The following is a 26,570-nucleotide window of genomic DNA, read 5'->3' on the forward strand; positions in this document are numbered from 1 at the left end:
CTGGGTTGGTGGTGGTTTCTTCAGGAGGGGCATAACTTCAGCATGTTTCGAGTACTCATCAAAAGAGGCTGAGGTGATGGACGTGTTCAGGACTTTCTTGAGCTCGGAATAAATCATTTTGCCCCCCCCCCCAGGTTGAACATGTGGTGGGGACAGGGGTCCGTGGGTGCTCCCAAGTGCAAGGAGATCATGATGGAGATTGTGGCTTGAGTTGTGAGAGGGACCCACTGGGTGAGCAATTGTTCAGGATTTGGGTTCATGGGTGTGAGCAGGCTGATGCTGACTGCGGCATGGGGTTGAGGTTTCAAGTTTTTGAAGATGACTGAGATCTTGTCATGGAGTAAGTCAACCAGGGTATCACACATATCTTGAGAGGGAAGTGATGTCCTTCTCTGTGGCTGTGGGGTTGGAGAACTCCTTCACAATGGCAAAGAGCTATTTGCTGTGGTTTGTGCTGGCTTCTGTGCAGTCTATTAGAGTGTTCTTTGTTTCTTTCAGGAGGCAGTGATATTGATTAAGTGTTGTCTTGAAGGTTGTATGGTCTCCTGTCTCTTACTGGTGTGCCACTTGCTTTCTAGGTGTAGGCAGTTGCGTTTGGTAGCGTTCAGCTCATAGGTGAACCAGCTGACTCTTCTGGCTGTTCCTTTGGGTTTGACTCGCTTGGTGTGAGCGATTGTGTTGGCGCATTCTGTGATCCACTGGGAGAAGTTCTTTGCAGCATATTCTGGGTTGGATGCTGTGACTGGGAGGTGGGATTTGAGAGTCTTGTTCCACTGGTCTTCTGATATCTTTTTCCAGTTTCTGTGGGGGCATGGTGCCAGTGTTGGTAGGTCCTGATGTGGTGAAGTGGATGCTGTAGTGGTGGGTCCAGGTTAGCTGCGAGACGTGGTTGTACTTGACTCTGTTCTGGACATGAAGATGGGGTCGAGCGAATGTCCTGCTATGTGGGTAGAGTTGATGACCAGATGCTTGAGGCCGATGTTGCTCATAGTGTCCAGGAGGTCGTTGTGTTGGTGTCACTGGGTCGTTAAGGTGGAATTTGAGATCACCTAGGAAGATGTAGTGCTTGGAGTCGATGGCAATTGGGGGCAATAAGGTCAGGGATGGCGTTGTTGGTTCAGTCCCGGTGTGTTATCTTGTAGCCTTTGGGAGTGACAGTGTCTGGCACGGAGGCGGGGCTCAGCCAGGTCTCTGTGAGGAAGATGATGTCCAGGATGAAGGAAGAGATTGTGTCCCAGATCTCCGTGGCCTGATTTACAAGTCGGTGGAGGGAATACTCTGTCACAAACGTAACGGATATCCCGTCCGCTGTATTACGATCCCCATAGTACAAAATGGTATCATAATATGGCAGACGGGATATCCATCACGTTTATAACGAAGTATTCCCCTCTGCCGACTGCTAAATCATGCCCAAACTCTAATCACAGTTTCAGGTGGTAGCATGCAACACAATAATCAGGAGGTTATTCCAATCTCTAAAAGTGTGTTGTTTTTCCTCGGCATGGTGTCTGGGTTGAAATCCAGGAACAGCAACGGCCTCCCTTCTGCAAGAGAAATCTTTGTGGGTTTTATAACACTATGTAATACTCCAACTGTAAACAGTGTTGAATTTGCGCAGGTAGTGGACACCAGCACTTATTTTTGGAGACTGGAACTTAATTTTCATCTTTAGACTGTGACCCGGAGAAGGCATGAATGAGGGCAGAAAAAAGAGAAGGAAAAATAAAATGGAAAAAATGTGACAACGAGAGAAAGAAAGGATTAGAAAAGAGAACTGCCAAAAGTGAAATAACGAGACAGAAAGTGTAAGGTGGTGGAAGAAGGAGACATGAGATTGAATCAAGGCTAGGCATCTAAGGTAGTCAGCAATCCTGGCATTCTAAGCACCACTAGGTCTTTTAAATTAAAAGCTAGGTTACAGCATTTATATTTTGCAAATTAAACTACGGGGTTATAATAGTACCACCGTAATAAAACCCTCACCTCCATACCTAGCAGATTTCACTCTCTTCCTGGGAATTATTTACGACTGCTAAACTAGCCCCTTGCTTCTCAGCAGTCCACTCAACGTTGACCATTCAGATAGATTGCTATAAATCCCTCGTAGGGCTCATGGACAGAACTCCCAGCCCTCTCAGCTGTGATCCTCTTCTCAGACTCGCCAAAACCTCAAACAGTGTATCTGTTTTCAGGAGACTCCCAACTGCACAGGGTTTATATTCAACAGTACTTTCAAGCCACTTCACTGTTTCCAATCGGTACAGCTAAGTAATGCAGCATGAGTTTCTAGGCTTGCACCTGCAAATATTTGCAATCCTTTGCCTACTGATCCCTAGCACTCTTGCTCTACTCACTTCTGAGATGGAGCTCTGTGCCACTAGAGATTCTCCAAACTACTAAGAGGGGTCTGCTTTGAATACTGAGTGATGCAGCTGAAAAAAAGTCTCAGGTCCGCGGTGTGATGGGGAGGTTCTGTACCATCCACCACCAAGCAAGCTTTCAGGCAAGAAATAGGGAAATCCGAAAGTGCAGGGCCCTTTCCGACTCTCCATCAAGCCCTGTCAAAGACTCTCTTTGCATATGAATTTCCTGTAGAGATGTGAATGTGGAACTTTGATCAAGAGCTCCAAGACTAAGCGGCCATGAAAGCCCACTTCCATGTATCTTAAGTACCAGTGCCTTTAGCTGGTGGGACATTTCTGGGCCAAAACAAATGGGAACACAGTGTGCACTAAGCATATACCAGGCATTAGTGCACGTACAAATCGGGTTTGTGACTACTGTAGTCCTACCGTATTGGTGTAAAAAAATCCTCAGTGTCGTCTCCGTGGTTATCCAACCATAAAATAGGTGACTGTTGCACAGTTCAATATCATCAATAAATGCAGGAATAAAAAGACAGTTAAAAGACATTTATACAAAAAAAGAAGACCTGGCTTGTGTGACTTGTGCTGTTGACTTCGGCTTTGAAAAAGCTCGGTGGAGAATGAGATCCATAGAATGCACTGATCGCTTACCAATGACATTGCTCTTTTGAGGTGGAGTCACCTCACTGCTATCCAAGTTTAGGGTTTCCTCTGTTTCCCCTGTGCCAACCTGGGTGAACTAGTAAAGGGCAGCCTTAACCAAAAAAACTAATGTGTTGACTGTTAGTTTAACTATAACAAAAAAGAATAATGTCCCTGGAGGTAAGCTGCATTGTATATTCGAGGATGAAGAAAAGAAAAGTGGTGTAATGGAATCACTAGTAAGGGATCATAGCATTACCCTGTCATCTCATTCTTCATACCAATACCTCCTCATCTCAATCCTCATTCAAGTCCTTAAACCAATGAGGATATTACCAAGCAACAATCCCCCAACTTCAATATGATCCATACAATACATGCCACAGTTCTGAAATGTAACACACCAGCAAGTTTTATTGGCAATCTGAATTACACGTCTTAGAAGTGGAAGCAAAAATCCATGGCCCAAATTCTACTTCCTATCAGCAAGCTATAATGGGAGATCAAATTATGAAGCAAATACTTATGTCATGACCCAGCAGATGTCAGATTTCAGTTATGTGCCCTAAGCATTTTCCTAAGAAACAGACATACCCATCATGGAACATCCTGAATTGCTACCAGGCAACCCCTTATTTGCTAACTCTTGAGCTATAGCAGTAGTAAATCAGATCCATCGGCTCAAGGCTGGCCTACCGGATGTCCCAATATTTAAAAAGTAAGTTTTTACTCTCACATAGAAATTAAATGTAGGGGGCGATTTAGAGTTTGCCTAAGGGCAACAGAGCCGGAGCATGTTCTCAGACAAACTCATGGTACACCCGCCCAATTTAGAGACAGGCAGACCTTAAGTATGTCGACCACAATGCCTACTCTAGCTCAATCACCGACATGCTTCTCCGAGAGCCCAATGGAGTATGCATCATCAGTGGTTATCTGTTCAGCTAATTTAGAGTGGGCATATGGGGGAATTTTATTTGCTGCCTTTACCGCCAGGTAAAATGTGACAGTGAAGAACAGTTAAAAAACTAAATATTGGCCCCCACACCTTGGGAGGAAACTCCCATGGTGTGGGGGGTCATACATTTTTAATTTTTCAAAAACATATTCCCGCTTTACAGGTTGTGTTTGATAAATGAAAAACTATGTAAAAGGTTGACGGATGGCCAGCTTGTTTGACAGAGCCGTCCATCAGACTTTTACAGCACTGACAAGAACCGCCATGATGTTGGTTCCTGCTAATGTTAAGATATGTCACAGGCCGGTGGACATCTCTGGATTTGGGGGAAAAGCTGGCCTTCAGGGTGATGGGGTGATAGTAACCACTGCCTGGACAGTAAATATCCATCCCCTAAAATTTAAATCAGGCCCCCAGTCTTTCCAGTCAACATATGTCCATGGACTAAAGCGTCATTGCTGCTCGGTATGTGGGGTCTGTAAACTTAGAAGCCTCTTAAAGGACAAATTTAGACCCAGGTCTGCCAATAAAATGGTATTGAATAGCCATGCCGTAAGAGGCCAAGTGATCAGAGACTCTAAGGGGGTCATCCGACCGTGGCTGTCGGCGGTGAAGCGGCGGTAAGACCGCCAACAGGCTGGCGGTCTTTTTTCATGTATTCTGACCATGGCGGTTACCGCCATGGCCAGCCGCCGCTTCACCGCCACGGCGGTAACGAACGCCGGGCTGGAGACCTGGGTCTCCAGCCCGGCGGTCGTCACATACGGCCGGCGGTATTCCAACCCGCCTGACCCCGGCTTACCGCCATGGATTTCATGCGGTTTGGGACCGCCATGAAATCCATGGCGGTAAGCACTATTAGTGCCAGGGAATCCCTTCTCTGGCACTGATAGGGGTCTCCCCCAACCCCCACCCCGACTCCCTCCCCTACCCCCCCCCACCACCCCTGCCACCCCCAAAAGGTTGCAGGACCCCCGTCCCCCACCCCGATCCCCAACATATACACACACATACACGCACGCATTCATGCACATACACACACACCCCGCATTCATTCACGCACATACACACACCCCCCCGCATTCATGCATGCATTCATGCACATACACACACCCCCCGCATTCATGCACGCATTCACACGCCCCCTCAACATACACACACGCACACCCCCATGCACGCACACAACTCACAACACCCCGCCACCCCCCTTCCCTAACGGATGATCACCTTACCTGTTCCTGGTGATCCTCCGGGAGAGAACGGGACCCATGGGGGCAGCTCCGCCGACACCGCCACGCCAACAGAACACAGCCACAGCGAATTACAGATCGTGATTCGCTGGGTGGTGTTCTGTTGGCGTGGTGGTGGAGGTGGAGCTACCTCCACTTCCCCGCCTGCCGCCAGTATGGCTGTTGGCGGCGCTTCGTCTGGAAACGGGCGCAGCGCTGGCAACAGTCAGAATGGCCCGTGCGGAACACCGCCAGCACTGGCGGTCTTCCGTACGGCGGTCCCTTGGCGGTCTATTGAAAAGACCGCCGAGGTCGGAATGACCCCCTAAGTCTTCTAAGTCCTACGTATGTAGCAGAGGTAATGGCCTCTGGAGGATTCCACAAAAGTGAAAGCTATGTAACCTGTAGAACAGCCAAAGCCAGGGGTAATGTCTCCACCATGATTAATTGCAATCTCCTCAGTATAGTAGAAGTAACAGACTCCACTGCTTTCAGAACACTTCAGAACTGCCTGAACACTATAATGCCACACCACCGCACCCTCAGCATAGAAAGGACCAAACCTACTTGAAATGTCTCCTATATAAACTGAGTGATTTGAAAGCTTTCAAATTCACAATGACAGATTCCAGAAAGGATAACTGATTATCTTGTCCACGTCCATCCTGATGTATACAACCTGCAAAGTTTCATTTTTTTTGTTTTTGGTCCTTTTGGTTTGTGTCCATAATGGGGCTCACTCTGCAAGCTTCTGTTTAAAATGCTTTTAAGCTCTAACCACTGACGCCCACCTTTTAAAATAAGGTCTGCAGATGCACAGCTAAGGTAAGAGTTTCTCTGCAGGTTACAAGTGGCCACGGGTGGCCACAAGTGCAGATTGAGGGAGGAAGACTACTGTCTAACTCAGATGGACATCTGCACACAGGGAGCACTGTGGCAGAATGGACTCAGAATAAACTAGTTCTGGCCTACTGAGATCTTTAATTTCAATTTTGAATTTACAAATAATTGTTCTCTTTCCTTTGACTGCATTGTAAAATCTATAACGTTTAAACTGTTATTATACTTCAGTTACAATGTGCCTCAAATATAACTTTTGATTGGCACGGCATAGGAAAGTAGAAGGTCTTTCGTTGCCACAATTTGACTCCAGCATAGACAAAGTAATTCTTGCTTAAATACGTTTATTATGTCCTTTCAAAAACTGGAAATTGTTACCAAAGCCAACCTTAATGGCATCCATGCTTTCAACTACCTTGCTGGACCAATTTAAGCTGCTGGCCAGATGGCAGTTTAAAGACTCTCTGTGAAAAGTAAATGTATCCTGACAATTAGCCTCCTCTTGGAAGAGGAGGTCTTGTGGAAGATATTTCTCAAGATATTTAGCTGCCTCTAGGTCAAGCCTGGGTGGGATTCTCGCAAGTAGACAAAGGCAGGAAAGAAAGAACTGTGGATCAGGTCACCACAAAGAGGTTTGTGTGAAGCTTCAAGTTGAGCACCCAAACATGTGGATCAGAGTTTGGACCAGATAGAGAAATCTTTTCTAATGTTGCTTTAAGCTCCTATGTTGAATATTCCCACAGTACTGTATAGCAGGTTGGACACCCTGGCACTGTTCCAAGGATTTGCAAGTCAGGGGTTAATTGTAAAGTAACAAATTCACATTAGGTACTTGCACCTTCTAGAACTCCTCACCTCTATTTTTGGGCCTCTGCACAGGGAATATGCTTTGAGAAGAAGAGCGACCACAGAAGAGGAAGAATTGACCTATCATGTGGATTAGCCCCCTTTCTGGAGTGGAGGGACTCTCTTGACTTGTACATCTTGAACTTGTGTTTGGCTTTAAATCCAGAGCTAGCGACAGTCCCAGCTCGCTGTTGGGACCATTAGAGGGTGACTTGCTCAGCACCTTGAGAAAAGTGGGAACCATTGGGCTTCTGTGGCTTTTTCCTGACTTTAGATTACCAAGAGCTGGGACACCATACTACTACTGAACACAGAAGCATCTAGCTAGTGCTCAAAGGCATATATGCTTGGGGAATGCAGGCTGGGCTTGATGACTTGGGATTGGTGCTGAAGGAAAACTCAATATCAGAAGACTACTCAGGGCTGGATTAGAAGGCAGGCTCAAAACTCTTTTCAGCCCACTTAACTAGGAGGAGAAAGAAGCAGAAAAAAGGGACTGAAACTGTTATGAGGACCATTCATAGGCTCACTATAGTTATGCCTCATTTCTTAGCAGTCTAGTAATTATGATGTTTCTGCTCTGTCACTGTTGTACGTTGCACATTTGTCTTTTGTGACATTGTTTTGAAACACACAGTAATGTCACTTGTTGTGCAACCACTTTCCTAGAATTCTGTCTGTACATTCTCCAACTGCTCAGCAGGCACAGCAAGGGCCAGCTGTTGTTTTCTGTCCGTCCAGCAATCGTTGCCAGGCTTCAATAGACGTAACACAGTAGCTTTTCACTGCATCAACCTAATGTTATAAATTAGATCCTGTAATGTTTAGCTTTAGAGAGGAGGATTCTAGCAGAGCTGACTCTAGAGTCAACTCCTCAGGGGAGTGGTGGTGGAATGTAAGTTACCCTTTTCTCTCATTATCAATACGTCTCATACACACACATGTAATGAAGGAGATGCAGGAGAGTTTTCAATATATTTATTGAAAAGACTGCAATCTACGATAAAATGCATGAGCTGCAATAATTAGGATAATGACCAATGATAAAATCAAAATCGTGAAGATGAGAGTTGTGAATATAAAACCCCCCACCATATTGCAATAAACATAAGATATGAAATTTCTAACAGAGCAAGCCTAATCTTTACCCAACCGAGGGCTAGGTGTGATAAACCCTATTTTGCCAGTACCATGTTCATGAGAAGCACCCCTCATCTCTTGTTAACTTGGAATTAGGTCTCTAGGTCAGACTCTGTGGAGACACAAAGACTGAGTTCTGCAGCAAGGTGATGTGTAGCATAGATGGCATCTGGAAGGACCCCCTCTAATGACCTTGTCTGTGTGAGGTGCATTTATACGGCTCAGGTAGGATCCCTGACGCAGGTATGTACCTAAACAACTGATTATGTATGCAAACTTGTATCTGCAATTACATAAACAATATCTAACAAGTGTGCATTATGTTCCTGTCAAACATTTGAGAGAAAGGGATATGATGACAATATCCATGTACATCACTGATAATGACGCCTTCTTGGAATGACACTGATAACGAAAAGCAAAACATTTCTTATAAAAAGCAAGCAGTAGCAAAGTGCCAAAAGAAAAGAAAGACATTTCTGTAAGTCTTACCATATATAGTTTACTGAAGGGCAGGGATAGGAAACAAAAACACTGTCCTTTTCCAGTAAAAGGATCTCCTCATGAAAACTGATTGCGGCACTTCACACTGCTTCTGCATTAGTTAATTGTGCTCAGTAGAGAAGCAAGACTGTGACACAACCCTTGTGACTCCACAAAGCCTTCTGCTTTGTGGAAATTCACAAGATGTGTCTTGAGCATCCTTAATCACGCCTCTGGCTTCCCCCTTTCCTTATAGTTACTCCTCACATTTGACTGAGTCATACTAGTCCGCATCTTTCTCAAGCATAAGGTACACATGCGTTGGAAGTCACACAATGACATCCAGAGTTTCTGACTCCTCAGTGATGCTTCTTTTTCAAACGCAGAGGACTAGCTACACATAGGCCTTTTCAGAAGAGCTTCCAGAAAATGGCTAAGCTGTTGCAGTGCTGCAAAATGAGAGCACACCCTCACATAGAGGGACAGGGTTTACCTGACCAAACAAAAAATATATCTGCCCTCTATGGTAATCCTATTGTTTTAACAGGTCTGGGTTAGAGACCGGTAATGCAATATGATTAGCACAGAGGAGAGATACATTGTTTGTTTGCTTATTCTATTACACTGCAAAAAGCTAAAAAGAATAACTGTTGTGTTGGCTATTGTATTGCACTGCTCACATTTTAAGTAGAAGTACAATTGTGTTGCCTATTCTACTGCAATGTACACGAGCTAAAAAGAAATACAGCTGTGTTGGCTATTTTATTGCACTGCACACTAGCTAAAAGGAAATGCAGTTGTGTTGGCTAGTCTACTGCAGTGCACACAGGTAAAAAGAAGTACTGTTGTGTTGGCTATTCCATTGCACTGCACACCATTTCAAAAGAAACACCATTGTGTACCTGTTGTTTTGCAGAACAGGAAACACCCATCATCATCGCTATTGTGTGTGCTGTCCTACTTGTAGTAATCCTTGCTGCCGCTCTTATTCTCTACATCAAATGCAAGCCAAGTAAGTATTTTTTCTTTTAGGCAGTGTATTGAATAGTGTATGAATTCATGTGTGCAGATATCTCCAGTTTACTCTAAGCCGTGTTGGCGGCAGACGTGTACATTTTCAACAAATTAAAAACGCAACCGACATGGGTGATCAAGCCATCACTGAAGGTGACACCAGAAAAGCTGTTGAGAGTAGGGATTATAGGAACATTAATGGCCGGTTAAGGAAGTGTTACTGTGATTGGATAAGAACTGGAAAGACAAGGGTCCGTAATACATAAAACACGCACTGAGAGTGTTAAGTCGCAGTCTCTGCCACAGTTTTGGGCTGACTGGTATTTTACGTAACTGAAGAACTGGAATAGGGCAATTTTACCACTTTAGAAGATGGGAAATGATTGGTTGTCACAGGAACTTTCAATGCATGTGGTGCTTTAGGCTAGAAATGTAGCACCATTTGTCGGCATATCTAAAATAAACTGAACATAACAAAAGAACATACACAAAGCAACATAAAAACACAACTAAAACATAAGGTGGCATAATAAGAATGTAACACAACAACCGCAGTACGACAGAACAAAATCAAATTGCAATAATAGAGCACAAACACACAGCAGCACAAGAAACAACAGAACACATCCCCGCCACAACAAAATGACCCCGTGGTAAAAGATGTTTGGAGTAAGCATTGCATAGAATTACCAACATGAACGTGAAATAGTGCCAGACAGAAATGTTTTGTATTCGGGCTTAAAAATAAACTTTTGATCGAGTTATCTTTTTTTAGTCATCGCATGAGTCAACTGTTGCAGATCAGTGGGTGATATCCATAAAATACTTACAACAGCATTAGTATAGTAATTCAAACATTCATCAGTAACGATATGAGGCAGCTCAAACACACTACCATTACCACCCTACACAGCAACCCCAATGCCATTTGAGAGAGAGGATAACCACATGAGAGATACCTCCCAGAGAGGGGGCTGTGATCCTCCCGGCAACCAAAGAATACAACAGGTGATAACAGTTAAGGAAAATCAATCATGTCAGAGTACAAAGCACAGTCCATTCCTTCTCTCAATGGCTTGTTACATTATCTGGCTGAAAAGCTTCAGATAAGAGAGCTCTAGTAGTGCAACCAAAATCCAAGAAGAAAATAATTTACTATGCATTGTGGTGTAGAGAAGAACTGTCTAGCTGGTCTAGTAGAAGGATCATCAGACCTGAGTTCTGTTCCTGGTTTCTGCACTTTACCCATCAACTTTGTAATTCTTTGAAAGACACCTTAGCTCCCTGTGCAGCCAAATTGAAAATATAGGCAAGGAAATGTATAATTGGCCACTGCATGATATGTTGGCTAGTATAGGCCCCGTTATATATTCCCATCCTCTCCCTATCACATCCTCGCTTCAGCAATCCTAAATTCAGCACCACATGTTTGGTACGCTTCTATAATAAAAAGTTTATTTACAAAACGATTTGATGCTCTTGGGAGCTAGGCCAGAACTGTATACAATACCTAAAAACATGATCGATAGATGGAAACTGTAAAGACAAAAAAACTGGAATTTATTGGAAGCTCGAGTCCAAAGATATGAGGAGAAGATAAGGAGCTTAGCATCAACTGTGAGCGGTGATGAGCAAAGTGAGATAATATTTCACATAAACTCTGAAAACAAAAGGAATAGACGTCCAAGACATGGGATCTAAAAAAGAAGACCTTGTTAGGGTTAACAAAAGGAAATATTACACATGGTGTAAGGTCTTCCTAAGACGTTTGTCTATTTCTTTCAACAGAAAAAGGGAAAGGCGACATCCAGAAGAGGTAAGATGATTTTTCATGGCTCATTTGTTTGTTTGCTCTCTTCTTATTCATTTTGTGTGCATTTCAGATGTTTCCAGAGTAATGAACAAGTGCATTGGGCCTGAAGTTACCCTCTAAATCATAGATAATCGATACTGTCAGGCAACAGCTCACTGAAGCTCATAAAGGGCTTCTTTATCCTGATCCTGGTGGTGTAATGATCGTCAGTTTCTCCTTCAGATTTATTTACTTTTTGGGAATGGGTATTGAATACCATTTTCAAAACAAAAGCCATGAACTTCTGATAATATTAACATTGAAGTTGGTCCGTAAATGATATCATAAATGCATGTTCCGCTTTGCAGACAACTCGACCTGTCACTGCTTCTGCCCCTCTTCAGTTTTGTTCATATTTTTAGCGTCAATTCTGGTAATGAAGCTCGCAGGCACACCTCTGTTACATGAACTCATGTTTTTTTTTAAAGTGCCTTTTCACTGCTAAACACTGCAACAGGCCCTACCTTTCTTTCCACAGAACAATATGGCCTTAATGTGGACATCTGTGGTTAGGTTCTAATTAGAATAAGGGATGGGCCAACAGGCCAGCTGTTAGAAAATGTGTTTCTGGTTGGCAGAGGTGTGCACCCTGTCCAAGCAGGAACTACAGCCCTAGTCACGTTAAATCAGACACACACCATAAATTAATCTGTACTCACCCTCTGGTAGTGTGGTACAGCGCAGGCAGGCTTTACTTAGGAGGCAATGTGTAAAGTATTTGTGCAACACTTAAAACAGTAAAACACAGAGAACACCAAACAAAAACAATCCACACCATGTTAGAAGAATAGAGCATAATTTAATGAGCAAAACAAGCCCACAACGCTAAAAGTCCAATCAGTAGAAGTCGAGATATGAATTTTTGAAGAATGTCTGCAATTATAATGCTTATAAACTTAAAGTACCAACTAGTGCTGTCTGGTTGCGCTCGACCGGGGTACATCCAGAAGTCCAGGCCCACCGCGATGGAGGGTGGGCCAGCTACAGGGACCAATGTTGTCCCGCTGAAAAAGTACCTTGTGTGGAGGGCTGCGTCAATGTTGAAGATCAGATGTGTACAGCAGAGGAGATGATGTGAAGGTGAGCGAAGGTGATGAGTCGGTTCTGATCCACGTGGTCAGGGATGTGTCGTCGATGAACTCTTAGCGATGAAGGTGATGCGTCGTCACAGAGCTGTGCAGCTGGCAATGTGAAGGTATTACTTCGGAACTGAGGGCGATGCGCCAGTTCCAAGCTGTGCAGTTGGTGCTGCAATGTCTTTGTCCTCAGAGCTGATGTGTCGGCATCGAGGAGAGATGCAGCAGTCCAAATCAGTGCAGTGATGAAGATGTGTAGATTTCTATAATAAACAGCTGCAGAACCCAATTCCAAGGGCCCAGGACTGGATTAGCACCACTTGGCAAGGTAGAACCCACAGTCAGCAGAGTCCAGAAGCTGTAGCAGAGCTGAGTGAAGTCTTTGATGTCCATGAGACTTCAGACAGGAGACCGGCCAGCAAGCCCTTGGAGTCACTTTTTTTCTGGGTTTGTAGAGATGCAGGTCCAGTCCTTCCACTCCCAGGTAAGGAAGGCAGCAGGCAGCAGGGCAGACACTGCAAAGCAGGAGTCCAGCAAAGTCCAGCAGAGTTCCAGCAGAGTTGCAGTCCGTTCAGCAGCACAGAAGTACTTTTTCCTGGCAGAATGTCCTCAGGTCCAGAAATGTACAGATTTGGCCAGTTCTTATATCCAGAAGGCCAGCTCGTATATCCAGTGACTTTTTTGAAGTGAGGGAGACTCAGAGAGAGGCCTTTGAAGTCCACAAAGTCCATGCCCTTCCTGCTCTGACTATAGACCCACTACAGGGGGTTATGCAGCCCTTTGTGAGGGCTTCGACCCTGCCCATTCAGTTGTGTCAGCTCCTCCCTCCCATCCTGCTCAGGATGGGCTATCATCATGCAGATGGCCACTCAGTCACACCTAAGCTCCCTTGGTGTGCGGCTGTCTGGAGGGAATGCAGAAGAACTCAGCTGCCACTCACTCAGATGTATATTCAGAGTAGACACTAGATTATTTAAATTAAGAAAATGGCAACTTTCTAAAAGAGGCATTTTCAGAATTACAATTTAAAATCCGACTTCACCATAAGTTGTGATTTTAAATTGTACGTCCAGAGACACCAACCCAGGAGTCCCATCTCTTCCCAATTAGAGATTAGACGTATAAAATGTAATAAGGCAATCCCAATGTTAAACTATGGGAGAGATAGGCCTTTCAGTAGTGAAAAATGAATTTAGCAGTTTTTCACAACCTGGACATGTAAAGCTTAAAAGTACATGTCCACCTATTTAAATACATTGCACCCTTCCCTTGGAATGGTTCAGGGCCTACTTTAGGGATGGCTTATAGTATTAAAAAGGAAGGCTTAGGCTTGGAATGTGGGTTAACTTGCCAGGTCGAAATGGAAGTTTAAAACTGCCTACACAGGCTCTGCAATGGCATGCCTGAGACATGTTTAGAGGGCTACTTAAGTGGGTGGCACAATCAGTGCTGCTTGCCCACTAGCAACATTGAATTTACAGCCCTGGGCATGTGTGGTGCACTTTACTAGGGACTTATAATTAAATTAAGTATGCCAACTGTGGGTAAGCTAACTTTAACATGTTTAGGGAAAGAGTACATACACTTTAGCAATGGTCATCAGTGACAAAGTGCCCAGAGTCCTAAAGCCAGCAAAAACTAAGTCAGCAAACAGGAGGTCAGAAGGCAAAAAGTCAGAGGAAACTACGCCAAGGATGCCAGGTCTAACAGTACCTTTGTTCACATACAAATTTACCTGTGATATCCACAAATTAACCAAGTAATCTCTGCTCCGAACCATTGCCCTACCATACTGTTCATCCCTTTGATATCTGATAAGAGAAACAGTTATGCAGACAGTGAAAAGCTGGCCGGGGCCAGGACACCCCTTACCACCAGCCTCTTCCTGGTGGTGCAAACCGCCAGAAACAGGCTGGCGGTAGGGGGGTCATAATCCCCAGGGCAGCGCTGCAAGCAGCGCTGCTCTGGCGGATTACATCCGCCGGGGCCATTGTGGCAGTAAACCACCAGCCCCGGCGGTGCGACCGCGGCGCTACCGCCGCGGTCAAAATACGCCGGGAGGCACAACCAGCCTGTTGGCGGTGCTCCCGTCGTTTTGGCCCTGCGGTTATAATACTGCCAGAGTCATAATGACCACCTATGGGTCAATCGTTCAAATTTGATCGAGATGTTTGATGGAGATTTTTCTCCTGTATGGTGGCTAACTGTTGTTGCCTCCTATTCCGGAACCCTGTTTTTCTTCAACTGTCTGGACATTTAGGCACCAACCGAAGCTCTAGAATGCACAATGATTTGTTTTGTGTAGTGCACTACATGCAAGTGGTCACTCACTACCTCACACTAATATGCATGTAGTCACTCACTACCTTCCCACTAATACACATCACGGTTTTGCAAGACCATAGAAGGTGGAGAAGTGTGGCACAATGGTTAGAGCAGCAGACCCTGATGCAGAGATCTGGCCCGGCATGAGGGTTCACTTCCCACCTCAGGGGGTCTTGGGCTCAATTCCCTTGGACCAGATAATTCTCATCTCAGTGCCTAATCTAATAGATGGGTGTAACTCTGGGCAATAGCTTGCTTAATCTCCACAACATTCCTCACAGCACTTAGATGCCTGTCTTCACCCTGGGGCTGTCCAGGAGTGGGTGCCTCACAGGGACAAGCCAGGAGGGGTTCCACAGTGGTATGCGTACAGTGCCTTGAGACCCTAACAGGTGAGTAGTGTGCTATACAAGTGCGAAGTTTGTGTAGAAAGAATAACTGAATTCCTGAAGGTTTCACATTGAAAACATTTCTGGTTGCACAACTATTTAATCCCTTTGCTGCCAGGCCTTTTCCCCCTCAGGTGGTGAGGTTTTTTTGGGGCTATTTGGGGCAGTTCGCGCTTAGACCTTCATAACTTTTTGTCCACATAAGCTACCCATGCCAAATTTGTGTCTTTTTTTCCCAACATCCTAGGGATTCTAGCAGTACCCAGAGTTTGCGGGTTTCCCTGGAGGAAACCAAGAAATTATCCAAAATACAGCTGAGCTGAAATTTCGTCTTTTTTTAAATGGGGGAAAAGGGCTGCAGAAGAAAGCTTGTGGTTTTTTCCCTGAAAATGGCATCAACAATGGATTTGCAGTGGTAAAATCAAAATCTTCACAGCTTTCAGGAACAGGAAGACTTAAATCAGAAAAATACATTTTTTAACACAATTTTGACACTTTACTGGAACATACCCCATTTTTACTATTTTTTGTGCTTTCAGCCTCCTTCCAGTTAGTGACAGAAATGGATGTGAAATCAATGCTGGATCCCAGACAGTTAAACAAAGTTGACAAAATTCTGAATTCAGCAAGGGGCCATTTCTGTAAATCTTTCAAGTTTTTCCTACAGAAAGTAACAGCCAAAATAAAAACAAATTGAAGTCAAGGTAAAAAAAGAGCTATTTCTGTCCACGTTTTCTTCTGTAACTTTTTCCATCTATGGCAGATTTTTTACAGCAATATACTGTTACGTCTGCTGGACTCTTCTGATGAGGGGGATATATAGGGCTTGTAAGAACCCTAGGTACCCAGAGCCCATAAATGAGCTGCACCTTGCAATGGCAATTCATTTGGTGCAATATAAAGAGTGAAAACTATGTATCATGGAAACCTTTGTATTTCCAAAATGGGATCAAGATAAGGTGTTGAGAAGCAGTGGTTATTTGTACATCTCTGGAATCTGGGGTCCCCATACCAGCATGTGAATATTCTCAAATAGATGTCTCTTTTACACACTGTCTTACATTTGGAAGGAAAAAATTTGAGAAAGACAAGGGGGAACAACATTTGTTCTTCTATTCTGTATTCCCCCAAGTCTCCCGATAACAATGGTGCCTCACTTGTGCGGGTAGGCCTGATGCCCGCGACAGGAAACACAAAATGGACACATCACATTTTTACATTGAAATCTGATGAGTTTTTTGGAATGTGCCTAGCTGTGGATTTTTGCCTCTAGCTCAGCTAACACCTAGGGAAATCTACCAAACCTGTGCATTTTTTAAAACTAGGCACCTAGAGGAATCCAGGATAGGGTGACATGGGGCTTTCACCAGGTTCTGTTACCCAGAATCCTTTGCAAACCTCAAAATGTGGCAAAAAAACACTTTTTCCTCACATTTCAGTGATAGAAAGTTCTGGAATCTGGGAGGAGCCACAAATTTCCTTCCACCCAGCATTCCTCCAAGTCTCTCAATACAAATGGTACCCCACTCATGTGGGTAGGCTAAGTGCCAGTGACAGGAAATTTCCCAAAACACAACTTGGACATCACATTTTCCCAAAGAAAACTGACCTGTTTTTTGCAAAGTGCCTAGCTGTGGATTTGGGCTTCTAGCTCAGCCAACACTTAGGGAAACCTAGCAAACCTATACATTTTTTAAAACTGGACATCTAGGGAAATTCAGAATGGAGTGATGTGTGGGGCTCCCACCAGGTTCTGGTACCCAGAATCCTTTGCAAACTTCATCGTTTGGCAAAAAAACACTTTCCCCTCACCTTTCAGTGCTGGAAAGTTCTGGAATCTGAGTTGAGCCACAAACTTCCTTCCACCCAGCATTTCCCTAAGTCTCCCCAAAAAAATGGTACCTCACATGTGTAGGTAAGCTTACTGCCCACAACAGGAAATGCCCAAAAACACGAAGTGGACACATCACATTTTCCCATGGAAAACTGACCTGTTTTCTGCAAAGTGCCTAGCTGTGGTTTTTGGCAACTAGCTCAGCTGGCATCTAGGGTAACCTAGCAAACCTGTATATTTTTGGAATCTAGACACTTAGGGAAATCCAGGATAGGGTAACTTGTGGGGCTCTGACCAGGTTCTATTACCCAGAATCCTTTGCAAACCTCAAAATGTGGCAAAAAAACTATTTCTCCTCACATTCCGGTGATGGAAAATTGTGGAATCTGAGGGGAGCCACAAACTTCCTTCTACCCAGCATTCCCCCAGGTCTCCGATAAAAATTATACCTCACTTGTGTGGGTAGGCCCAGTGCCCGCATTAGGAAATGCCCCAAAACACAACATGGACACATCAATATGATCTATTACAAAACTACCTGTTTTTGCAGGGGGAGGGGGACACCTGCATTTTTGGCCCCAGGTGCGGCGGTCATCTAGGGAAACCTACCTAACCCAGACATTTTTGAAAACTAGACACCCGGAGGAGTCCAGAGAGGTGTGGCTTGTGTAGATCCACCAACATTTTCTTACCCAGGCTCCCCTCCAACACTTAAATATAGCTAAACAAATCACATTTTCCACACTTTTCTTTGTAGGATCACCGTTCCAATACAAATACCACCCAATGTTCCCCTCGGTCTGCCGATAAAAATGATACCTCACTTGTGTGGGTAGCCCAGGTGCCAGCAACAGGAAAAGGCCAAAAACGTGTAGAGATTGAGGGGATAGCACAGTGAGTTCATAAGCACAATTTTTTATATACATTTTTAGGCTGACTCCGCTTTGGGGACCCACACAAGTGAGGTATAATTTTACTTGGGGGAGTGAGGGGAATGCTGGGTGGTAGGAAATTTGTGCCAGCACGGTGATCCTACAAAGAAAAGTGAGGAAAATATGCTTTGTTAAGCAAATTTTGAGGTTTGCAGGGAGTATGGGTAAGGAAATGTTGGGCGATCCAGGCAAGCCACACCTTCCTGGACTCCACCGGGTGTCTATTTTTCAAAAATGTCTGGGTTTGGTAGGTTTCCCTAGATGACCGCCGCACCCGGGACCAAAAACGCTGGTGCCCCTCCCTCTGCAAAAACAGGTAGTTTTGAAATAGATCAATTTGATGTGTCCACATCCTTCTTTGATGCTCCAAACACTAAAATTGTGAAAAGAAATGCACTTATGTTATGTTGGAAAGACCCCTCACCGACCAACCTAGTTGGTGGCATGCTTCATCATCGGGGTCCCACCTGAGACACCTAGCATGTCACAGGAGTGCGTCGACGCCTGATTACAGCGGAGCAGGTTTTTTTAATTTTTACCACACAAACTGGTTGGATTTGACACAAGGGTGAGTGATGGTTCAGTAGATCAAATTTTATTAACAAGAGATTTCACAAAAATGAAATGCACTGTTAATAACTGAAAGGCTAAAGAACAGAACCAATGACTCACAGCTCATGAGTTGTAAAGCTGCATAAAGGCACCAACCGCTTTACAGTCCATTCACACAACTTTCATACATGACATGCAGAAGACCATTCATGCCGCCAGCTGTGGGCCCAGCACATTACAATGCTCGCATCAACAGACAGTGCAGTTCAAGGGCCCATCACTTTCATACGCCCACATGCCTGACACAGTAATCCCACCAGCTGACGGGAGTCTGTGGACTGGTGTTTGGCTAGCAGTATGTTGCAGTGGCCAACAGCAAGTCACTATTTACACCTCCAGCTAAGCGGAACTCCATGCACACTGCCAGCCAAGTGCCACTCCACGCACATCACCAACCAAGTGCCACTCCATGCACACCGCTATCACTTTTTTTTTAAACAACAAAGAAACGACTAACTAATTATAAATAGGTACAAAACTACAAACACAAAAGCTCTAATTAAATACATGACAGTAATGCCAACCGTGAAACTGAACATATGGAAATGTAAAACAGGCAATTTACGCTCACAGTGGTTCCCAAAAATTATTTTGGGTGTGGTAACTCCTGAAACAGCCGGACACACACAGCCCAGGCTTTGAAGGGCAATCAAAGCAGTACATACAAGTCTCCCTCTGGATACCTCTGGGTACCTCTTCAGGCAAAGACTCTACTTTCTTAGCGGGAAAGTCTTTTTTGGGACTGGGAGGAATCTGATCAGGAAAGTATCGATCTTTCAATCTAGCCACATCCTCCACCAATGCTACTTTAGGAACACTTGCCTGCTCCACCATACCAAGGCTTTCTATCACTGACTCCTGAAATTTAACAAATTTCATCCTTGACTCAGGGGAACAATCCTTGAACACAATAAAAGCATTAAAAGTTGCTAAATGAAACAAATGTATGGCAACTTTTTTATACCAAACGTAAGACTTACGAACAGCAGTGTAAGGTTCCAACCTCTGATTTACTCTATCAACACCACCCATGTGCTTATTGTAGTCAAAAATGCACGCAGGTTTGCGCAGTTCGGCAACCTGACCCCAAACAGTCACAGGGGAAGTACTCTCATCATGGATGGTAGTTAGCATGTAGACATCCCTCCTGTCTGCAAATTTCACTGCATCATTCCCCAAGGCAGTGCACTGTCCCCTCTCAAGTTTTTTTACAGACAAACTCCCTTGGATAGCCTTTCAAGTTGGAGCGGATTGTGCCACAAGCAACAGTGTCCACTCTGAACAATTTCCTGAACAACTGCACTCCAGTGTATAAGTTATCTACGTACAAATGGTGACCTTTGTTAAACAGTTGTCTACCAAGTTCCTACACAATTTTCTCAGTAACTCCAAAACTGGACTGTCAACCAGAGGGGTCAATACTGGAATCCCTACCAGTGTAGACCGGGAAATTATAAACATATCCTGTACTACTTTCAGACAGCATATATATCTTAATTCCATACCGTGCCCTCTTGCTCAGAATGTACTGTCTAAAAACCAAATGGCCCTTGAACAGAAACAAAGACCCGTCCACAGATACTTCTTTCCCTGGAACATAGACCTCCGAAAACTAATCTACAAATTGATCAAGGACAGGCCTAATCTTAAAATGACAGTCAGAATCAGGGTGATACCGTGGTAAGGCTAGAGCATTGTCAAAATATGCAGCATCCGAAGAAGAAGCAAATACCAATTACGAGTCATGGTTGCAGGAAATATAGCCTGTGCCATCAAGGGAATAGTAGACTAATAAGAAGCCAGTGACAGCTCCCTTATCAACCCCATCAAAAAAGTCAAACCCAACAACTTTTTCATCTTTTGCAGATTTGTGGGAATCCACTGGGTAGCTCTAGACTGTGTCCTAAGTCTGGCAGCGTTGTTCCCTCAAATACTGCTCCACTTACAAATTAGTCTACTTAGCAATCTCTTCTAAAAATACATCGTCCATAAACAACTGAAAGAAATTAATAAACAAAAAGTTTTCTGTATACACTCTACACCCTGGGAGACCAGTAAATGCAGGCAACTCTAGCTGTTCCGTGTTTGGGGCAACCCAGAGTTCAGGTCTTCCAATGGGAAACCTTTCAGCCCCAGGCTGCTGCACTATTGGCACATCAGTGTCCTCCTCTAAAACAGCCCTTCATCTGCACTGAGAGTGGCTTCCTCATCAGAAAATTCCTCTCAGACAGAAAATTCACTGCCAGAATCTCTCTCTTCCTCCTCTGCCTCAGATGCAGAGACAGTCTCATAATCATGGTCAGAAGACGGCTCAAAAAGCATACCAACAACCTGCTGAGCAGTCACCCTGCGGCTAGTCATGATCCTTTCTAAGAAAAGTAACTTGACAAATGCGCCAACAACAACCAGCAATGTCTAAAATAAGTAATAAACAAAGTGTGGCTTTATAACAAAGAGTTATGTACACAAAAACTATACCACTCACTTGCCTGAAAAAGCTAGACTCACCAGCAACTACTTTGCACAGACACAGCAATCACCAATGATATCCCACTAAAAAGAAAAGAAAGTTAGACATAAGACAAAACAAATATCATTGTGCACAAATTGTAGGACAATTTCACACATAAGTCCTGCATTTAGTATACCACTTACAAAAATGTCATTCATGAATGGCAACAATACCCCTTTGAGGTAAATTGTTTATTCTTACCTAAAACATCGAACTACGCAAACTGGAGGTCAACCACTGCCAAAACCGCAAGGAGTCACAGCAAAGGAAGCAAACGTTTTGAACTACAACAAAAAGAAGAAATAAACTGTTATAATCACAAATGCAAACACTTTGCCAGTTGACAAACACCCCTGCCACCAAATATTTAGAAAATTTCCCTGTTGTCTAGTGGTTTTTGCTAAAAAAAAAAACCTAGGCCGATCTGCCCCCCAAAGGGGGGGGGGGGGCAGAAATGGCCAACAGGTATGTGCCCCCTTTGGGGGGGACAACGCTTGCCCAAGGGGCTGCCCAACCCCACACGAAAAAAACATATACAAAAACTATCCCTGGAGCCTTAGTGGATGGGCCTTGAAACACTAGGCCAATCTGCCCCCAAGGGGGGCAGAAATGGCCAACAGTTTTGTGCCCCTCTTTGGGGGTGAGCCTTGCCCAAGGGGCCACCCCCACACAAAACACACACACACAAGATACCTGGAGCTAAGTGGTTTCTGCCCCCTTAGGGGGCAGATGGGCCTACAAGAAATAGGCCAATCTACCCCCAAGGGGGGCAGAAATGGCCAACAGTTCTGTACCCCCCTTTGGGGGCGACCCTTGCCCAAGGGGCCGCCTCCCCTCCACAAAAAAAAGCAACTAAAAAAATCCCTGGTGTCTTTGTGGGTTCTGCCCCTGCTTGAGGGCAGATGGGCCTAAAAACAATAGGCCAATCTGGTCCCAAGGGGGGAAGAAATGGCCCTCAGTATTGTGCACCCTTTGGGGGCGACCCTTGCCCAAGAGGCCGCCTCCCCTCCACAAAAAAAGCAACTAAAAAAATCCCTGGTGTCTTTGTGGGTTCTGCCCCTGCTTGGGGGCAGATGGGCATAAAAACAATAGGCCAATCTGCCCCCAAGTGGGGCAGAAATGGCCCTCAGTATTGTGCTCCCTTTGGGGGGCGACCTTTGCCCATGGGGCCACCCCCCTACACAAAAAACAAACAAGATCCCTGGCGCTAAGTGGTTTCTGCCCACCCTTGGGGGCAGATGGGCCTAAAAACAATAGGCCAATCTGCCCCCAAGGTGGGCAGAAATTGCCAACAGCTTTGTGCCCCCCTTTGGGAGCGACCCTTGCCCAAGGGGCCGCCTCCCCTCCACAAAAAAAGCAACTAAAAAAATCCCTGGTGTCTTTGTGGGTTCTGCCCCTGCTTGGGGGCAGATGGGCATAAAAACAATGGGTCAATCTGCCCCCAAGGGGGGCAGAAATGGCCCTCAGTATTGTGCTCCCTTTGGGGGGCGACCTTTGCCCAAGGGGCCACCCCCTACACAAAACACACACAAGATCCCTGGCACTAAGTGGTTTCTGCCCACCCTTGGGGGCAGATGGGCCTAAAAACAATAGGCCCATCTGTCCCCAAGGGGGGCAGAAATGGCTGTCTGTATTGTGCCCCCTTTGGGGGGCGACCCTTGCCCAAGGGGCCACCCCCCACACAAAACACACACACAAGATCCCTGGTGCTAAGTGGTTTCTGCCACCTTAGGGGGCAGATGAGCCTAAACAAAATAGGCCAATCTGCCCCCAAGGGGGGGGCAGAACTGCCCAACTGTGCTGTGCCCCCCCACACAAAAAAAGCAAAGAGCAAAAATCCCTGGCGTTACTGTGGCTTCTGCCCCCTTGGGGGCAGATTGGCCTTAAAATAATAGAAATGGCGTACTACATTATGGGCCCCCAAGGGGAGCAACCCTTGCCAAAGGGGCCCCTCCCTGCAACACGAAACTGACAAAAACAAAATCCCTGGTGTCTAGTGGGCATTCCTGTTGCCTGGTCACGGTGCGATCGGACAGCAGGATTGCTGAAGGAGACATTGTGGGAAAGGAAAGGCCTTTCCTTTCCCCCGATGCCTCTTTTAGAGCAATCCTCCCACCGGCCAGAAGAGAAACTCACTTGTTTCTCCTGGACACGCTGGAAGCAAATGGCTTCCAGTGCATCCGGTGGCCTCTAATGATTGCGCGCTGATGTCATTAGATGGGGGGCTGGGAGTGGAAGGGGAAGCGATCCCTCTTCCATCCCTGCCCAGGGGAGGGGGGTGGGAGGCCCTCAGGGGAGCACTAGCGCTTCCCCCGAGGGCCGGGTGCAGGACATAACGGTTACGTCCTCGGCACCCGAGCGGTGCTGCCGAGGACATAACCAGAACGTCCTCAGCACCCAAAGGGTTAAGACTCCTCGTAACACTGATAATCTCATTTCGGCAATCATTTCACAGAAAGCATTTATTTATGTTTCATATTTATAGAGCGTGAAAAGTAATGGAGCACTTTACCCTGCAAGCTAAGCATAACTTTTAAAGAAACAAAAGGGATACGAACAGTGCAGGCTTTGTGTATGTCTCAATCCATCAGGAAGTGATTTTACATAATCACACAGGAGGCACAAGTGACCAACTTTCTCACTAGATTGTATAACTAGATAACTTAAAGAGAAGCGTAAGTCATGAGTTATTGATAAAAAATATCCTATTTTAACACTTCATTTATAAGTACAGAGCAGAAGCTTCCGATAGTAGATTCTGATAACAAGTCCATTCTGTATAAGACACCTAGCGTGATACTAACTGTTGGAAGTATATTGTGGTAATGTTTTGCTCTTGACAAAAAGAGTTTTTATCATAAATCTTAATCATGTGAAACTGAAGAACAGACTTTGGGCCAGATTTAGAATTAGGTTACTATGTCACAAACGTGACAGATATCACGTCCGCCATATTACGAGTGCCATTGGATATAATGCACTTGTAATACAGCAGATGGGATATCCATCACATTTGTGATGGAGTAACCGTTACGCCGAAGTCAAAATCAGGCCTTTTGTGTGCATACACCAAAGTCTAAATCAGGCCCCAAGACCACAAGATTGCTTACAGTCTTTACATGATAACCTGGATGCCTCCATTGTGGATAATTTATTTTAAAAAACCCAATGCGGATACAACATTATTAGCCAATTTCCTCCTTATTTCCCTGCTTCTAGCCCCATCACAAATCTTGGAGAAAGTGGTAAAACCTCAGATATCAGATTTTATAGATTCCTTCATGGTGTTACACCCCCTCGCAGTCAGACTATAGAGCTTGTCATAGCACGTAAACAGCACTACTGGAAATCTTTCAGCTAATTAAGTGGAACCTTGACCTCGGATGTAACGTTGCCTCTCTGCGGCGTTCGATACAGTCTCACACAACATCCTATTACACCCACCCGCTGCTATTGGTAGGAGTGGCTCAACCCTCTGTTGGCTTGCCTCCTTTCCTGAGTCTAGGGAGCAAGCTGTCTGGAGGACACCATTCCGCTCAGAGGTGAAATGCCTTCGTTGTAGGGTGCCACAGGGCTCCGCGCTCAGCCCAACACTTTTCAATATTTATATTGCAACCCTTGCAGCCTTGGTTGAGTCATTTGACATCAAAATAATTTCATATGCAGACAACATGCACTTGATAATCATAAACAAAGGAACCTTGTTGGACACTCTTGTTGGCTTTTTCAGCTTCTATAAAAGCTGTGAGGAGCTGGCTCAGTTGCAACAACCTTCAGAGCAACCCTGGCAAAACTGAAATTCTACTGTTTGGCCCTGACCCCCTATCTGGTTGGTTGGACTGCTGGCCTGTGGATTGCCCACCTCCCTTACCCCTAACAAACGCAGCCAAGTACTTGGGGGTACTCTATGAGGCTGACCTGACTATGTAGAGGCAGATTGCCTTTGTACTCAAATCATGTCTCTTGATCCTGAGAACAGTGAAAACATTTCTGTTCTTTCTACCCTGGGATGCGCAAAAAGCTGTAGTTATCTTGGCCTTCCTGATTACTTGACACACTGCCTCCAAATGGTCCAGAACACGGCGGTGCGAATACTGTTCAAACTTCAAAACAGTTGCCAGTAAAAGTCTTTCCCAAGAAACTACCCTAACTCCATGTAAAAAAAGAGTCATCTTCAAAGCTTTAACAATTGTGCATCCTGCGCTTCATGTGACTGGTCCGAAATATCTGAACCCAAGGATCCGCATGTACTGTCACCCGAGACCCCTGCGTGCCACGAATGCTCGATTTCTGGTTGTTCCACCATTCAAGGAAAAAAGGCAAGGGGGGTCCTCTTTCTCTTTTCTGCTAGCTTCTCTCTGGAATCGGCTCCCCTTCCAACTTAGAAACACCATGATTGAGACTGCTCTCAGAAAATTATTAAAAACTCATCTATTTAGTGATTGATGCTTCCACTTTCCTGACTAGCAGTGTTTAGCGCCAGGACACTCTTGAGTAGTGGTGCGCTCTAAAAATACCCTCATTCATATAATCTGAAAAGGGGGAGCCATGACAGCACTCATGAATTTGGGGAATGGAGACACAGCGCTATATGAGTTGTGGAAATCTTTCAGTATGGCATGTAGGACACAATGGTGTCTTTATAAAATTATGATATGTAACACTTTATGTATTTTGTAGTATAAAATATTGACATTAGTTTATTGTTAATCGTCTTTTAAATTGTTGATATTTGTATATTGTTCAATGTGAATCAATACATGCATTAGTAAATACAACTTTACAGTAGTTTACATTTTAAGTATTGAATGCTAGTGAAGTCCTGAGATTGCTGTGAGTTTTTCAGACCTTGGATATTCATGACGTAAGTCTCGTCTACTTGCCTTTCAGGAATTTGCCCTTGAATGAAGAGAAGAAGGCAGAAGCATTAGAGCCAATGTGTAAGAATGATTTTTACAAATAATGGACATTGGGGGAAAAAATCACTGAACGTATATGGGTTATATATTACATAAAAAAAATATGTGTGTGGATTTATTATACAGCAAAGTATATATACACATATATATATTATAGCACAACACGCTCTCTAAATCCGAAGAGAACCAAGACACCTCAGTATGAAGATCTTCATACGGAGGTGCCCTGGTTCTCTTCGGATTTGGAAAGCGTGCTTTGCTATAATATATTTGGGCATCTCGTAGCCCGACCAGGACCGCTGTGATGTAGCGGTCGTACTCCAAGGAAAATTTTGTGGATTGATACACATATATATGTGTAACTGTACATATATAATTATATATATATATATATATATGTGTAACTGTACATATATAATTATATATATGTATATATATATATATATATACATATATATATATATATATATATATATGACTGAAAAAATGACTTTTCAACACAGTATTGAGATGTCTGTCATCTCTCCTGCAAATGCATACAATGTTAAAATCAATCCCTTAAATTTGCACTAAGTTATAATTTAAGGGTACTCAGAAA

General features: G+C 44.5%; 1 protein-coding gene across 6 annotated transcripts in view; it reads left to right on the plus strand.

Moving 5' to 3' along the window:
- LOC138246308 (leukocyte immunoglobulin-like receptor subfamily B member 4A) overlaps positions 1-26,570 on the plus strand; it is a 489,529-nt gene that overhangs the window by 441,270 nt on the left and 21,689 nt on the right. For 4 of the 6 annotated variants that reach the window (XM_069200794.1, XM_069200789.1, XM_069200790.1 and 1 more), the window contains 3 exons: positions 9,424-9,519; positions 11,310-11,337; positions 25,944-25,993. In XM_069200794.1, the coding sequence (XP_069056895.1) occupies positions 9,424-9,519; positions 11,310-11,337; positions 25,944-25,993 (174 nt within the window). The remainder of the gene's footprint in view (positions 1-9,423; positions 9,520-11,309; positions 11,338-25,943; positions 25,994-26,570) is intronic. The other 2 variants (XM_069200791.1, XM_069200792.1) reach the window with 1 other exon arrangement.

This window comes from Pleurodeles waltl, chromosome 7 (genome assembly GCF_031143425.1).
Source record: "Pleurodeles waltl isolate 20211129_DDA chromosome 7, aPleWal1.hap1.20221129, whole genome shotgun sequence".
NCBI classification, from domain to species: Eukaryota; Metazoa; Chordata; class Amphibia; order Caudata; family Salamandridae; genus Pleurodeles; species Pleurodeles waltl.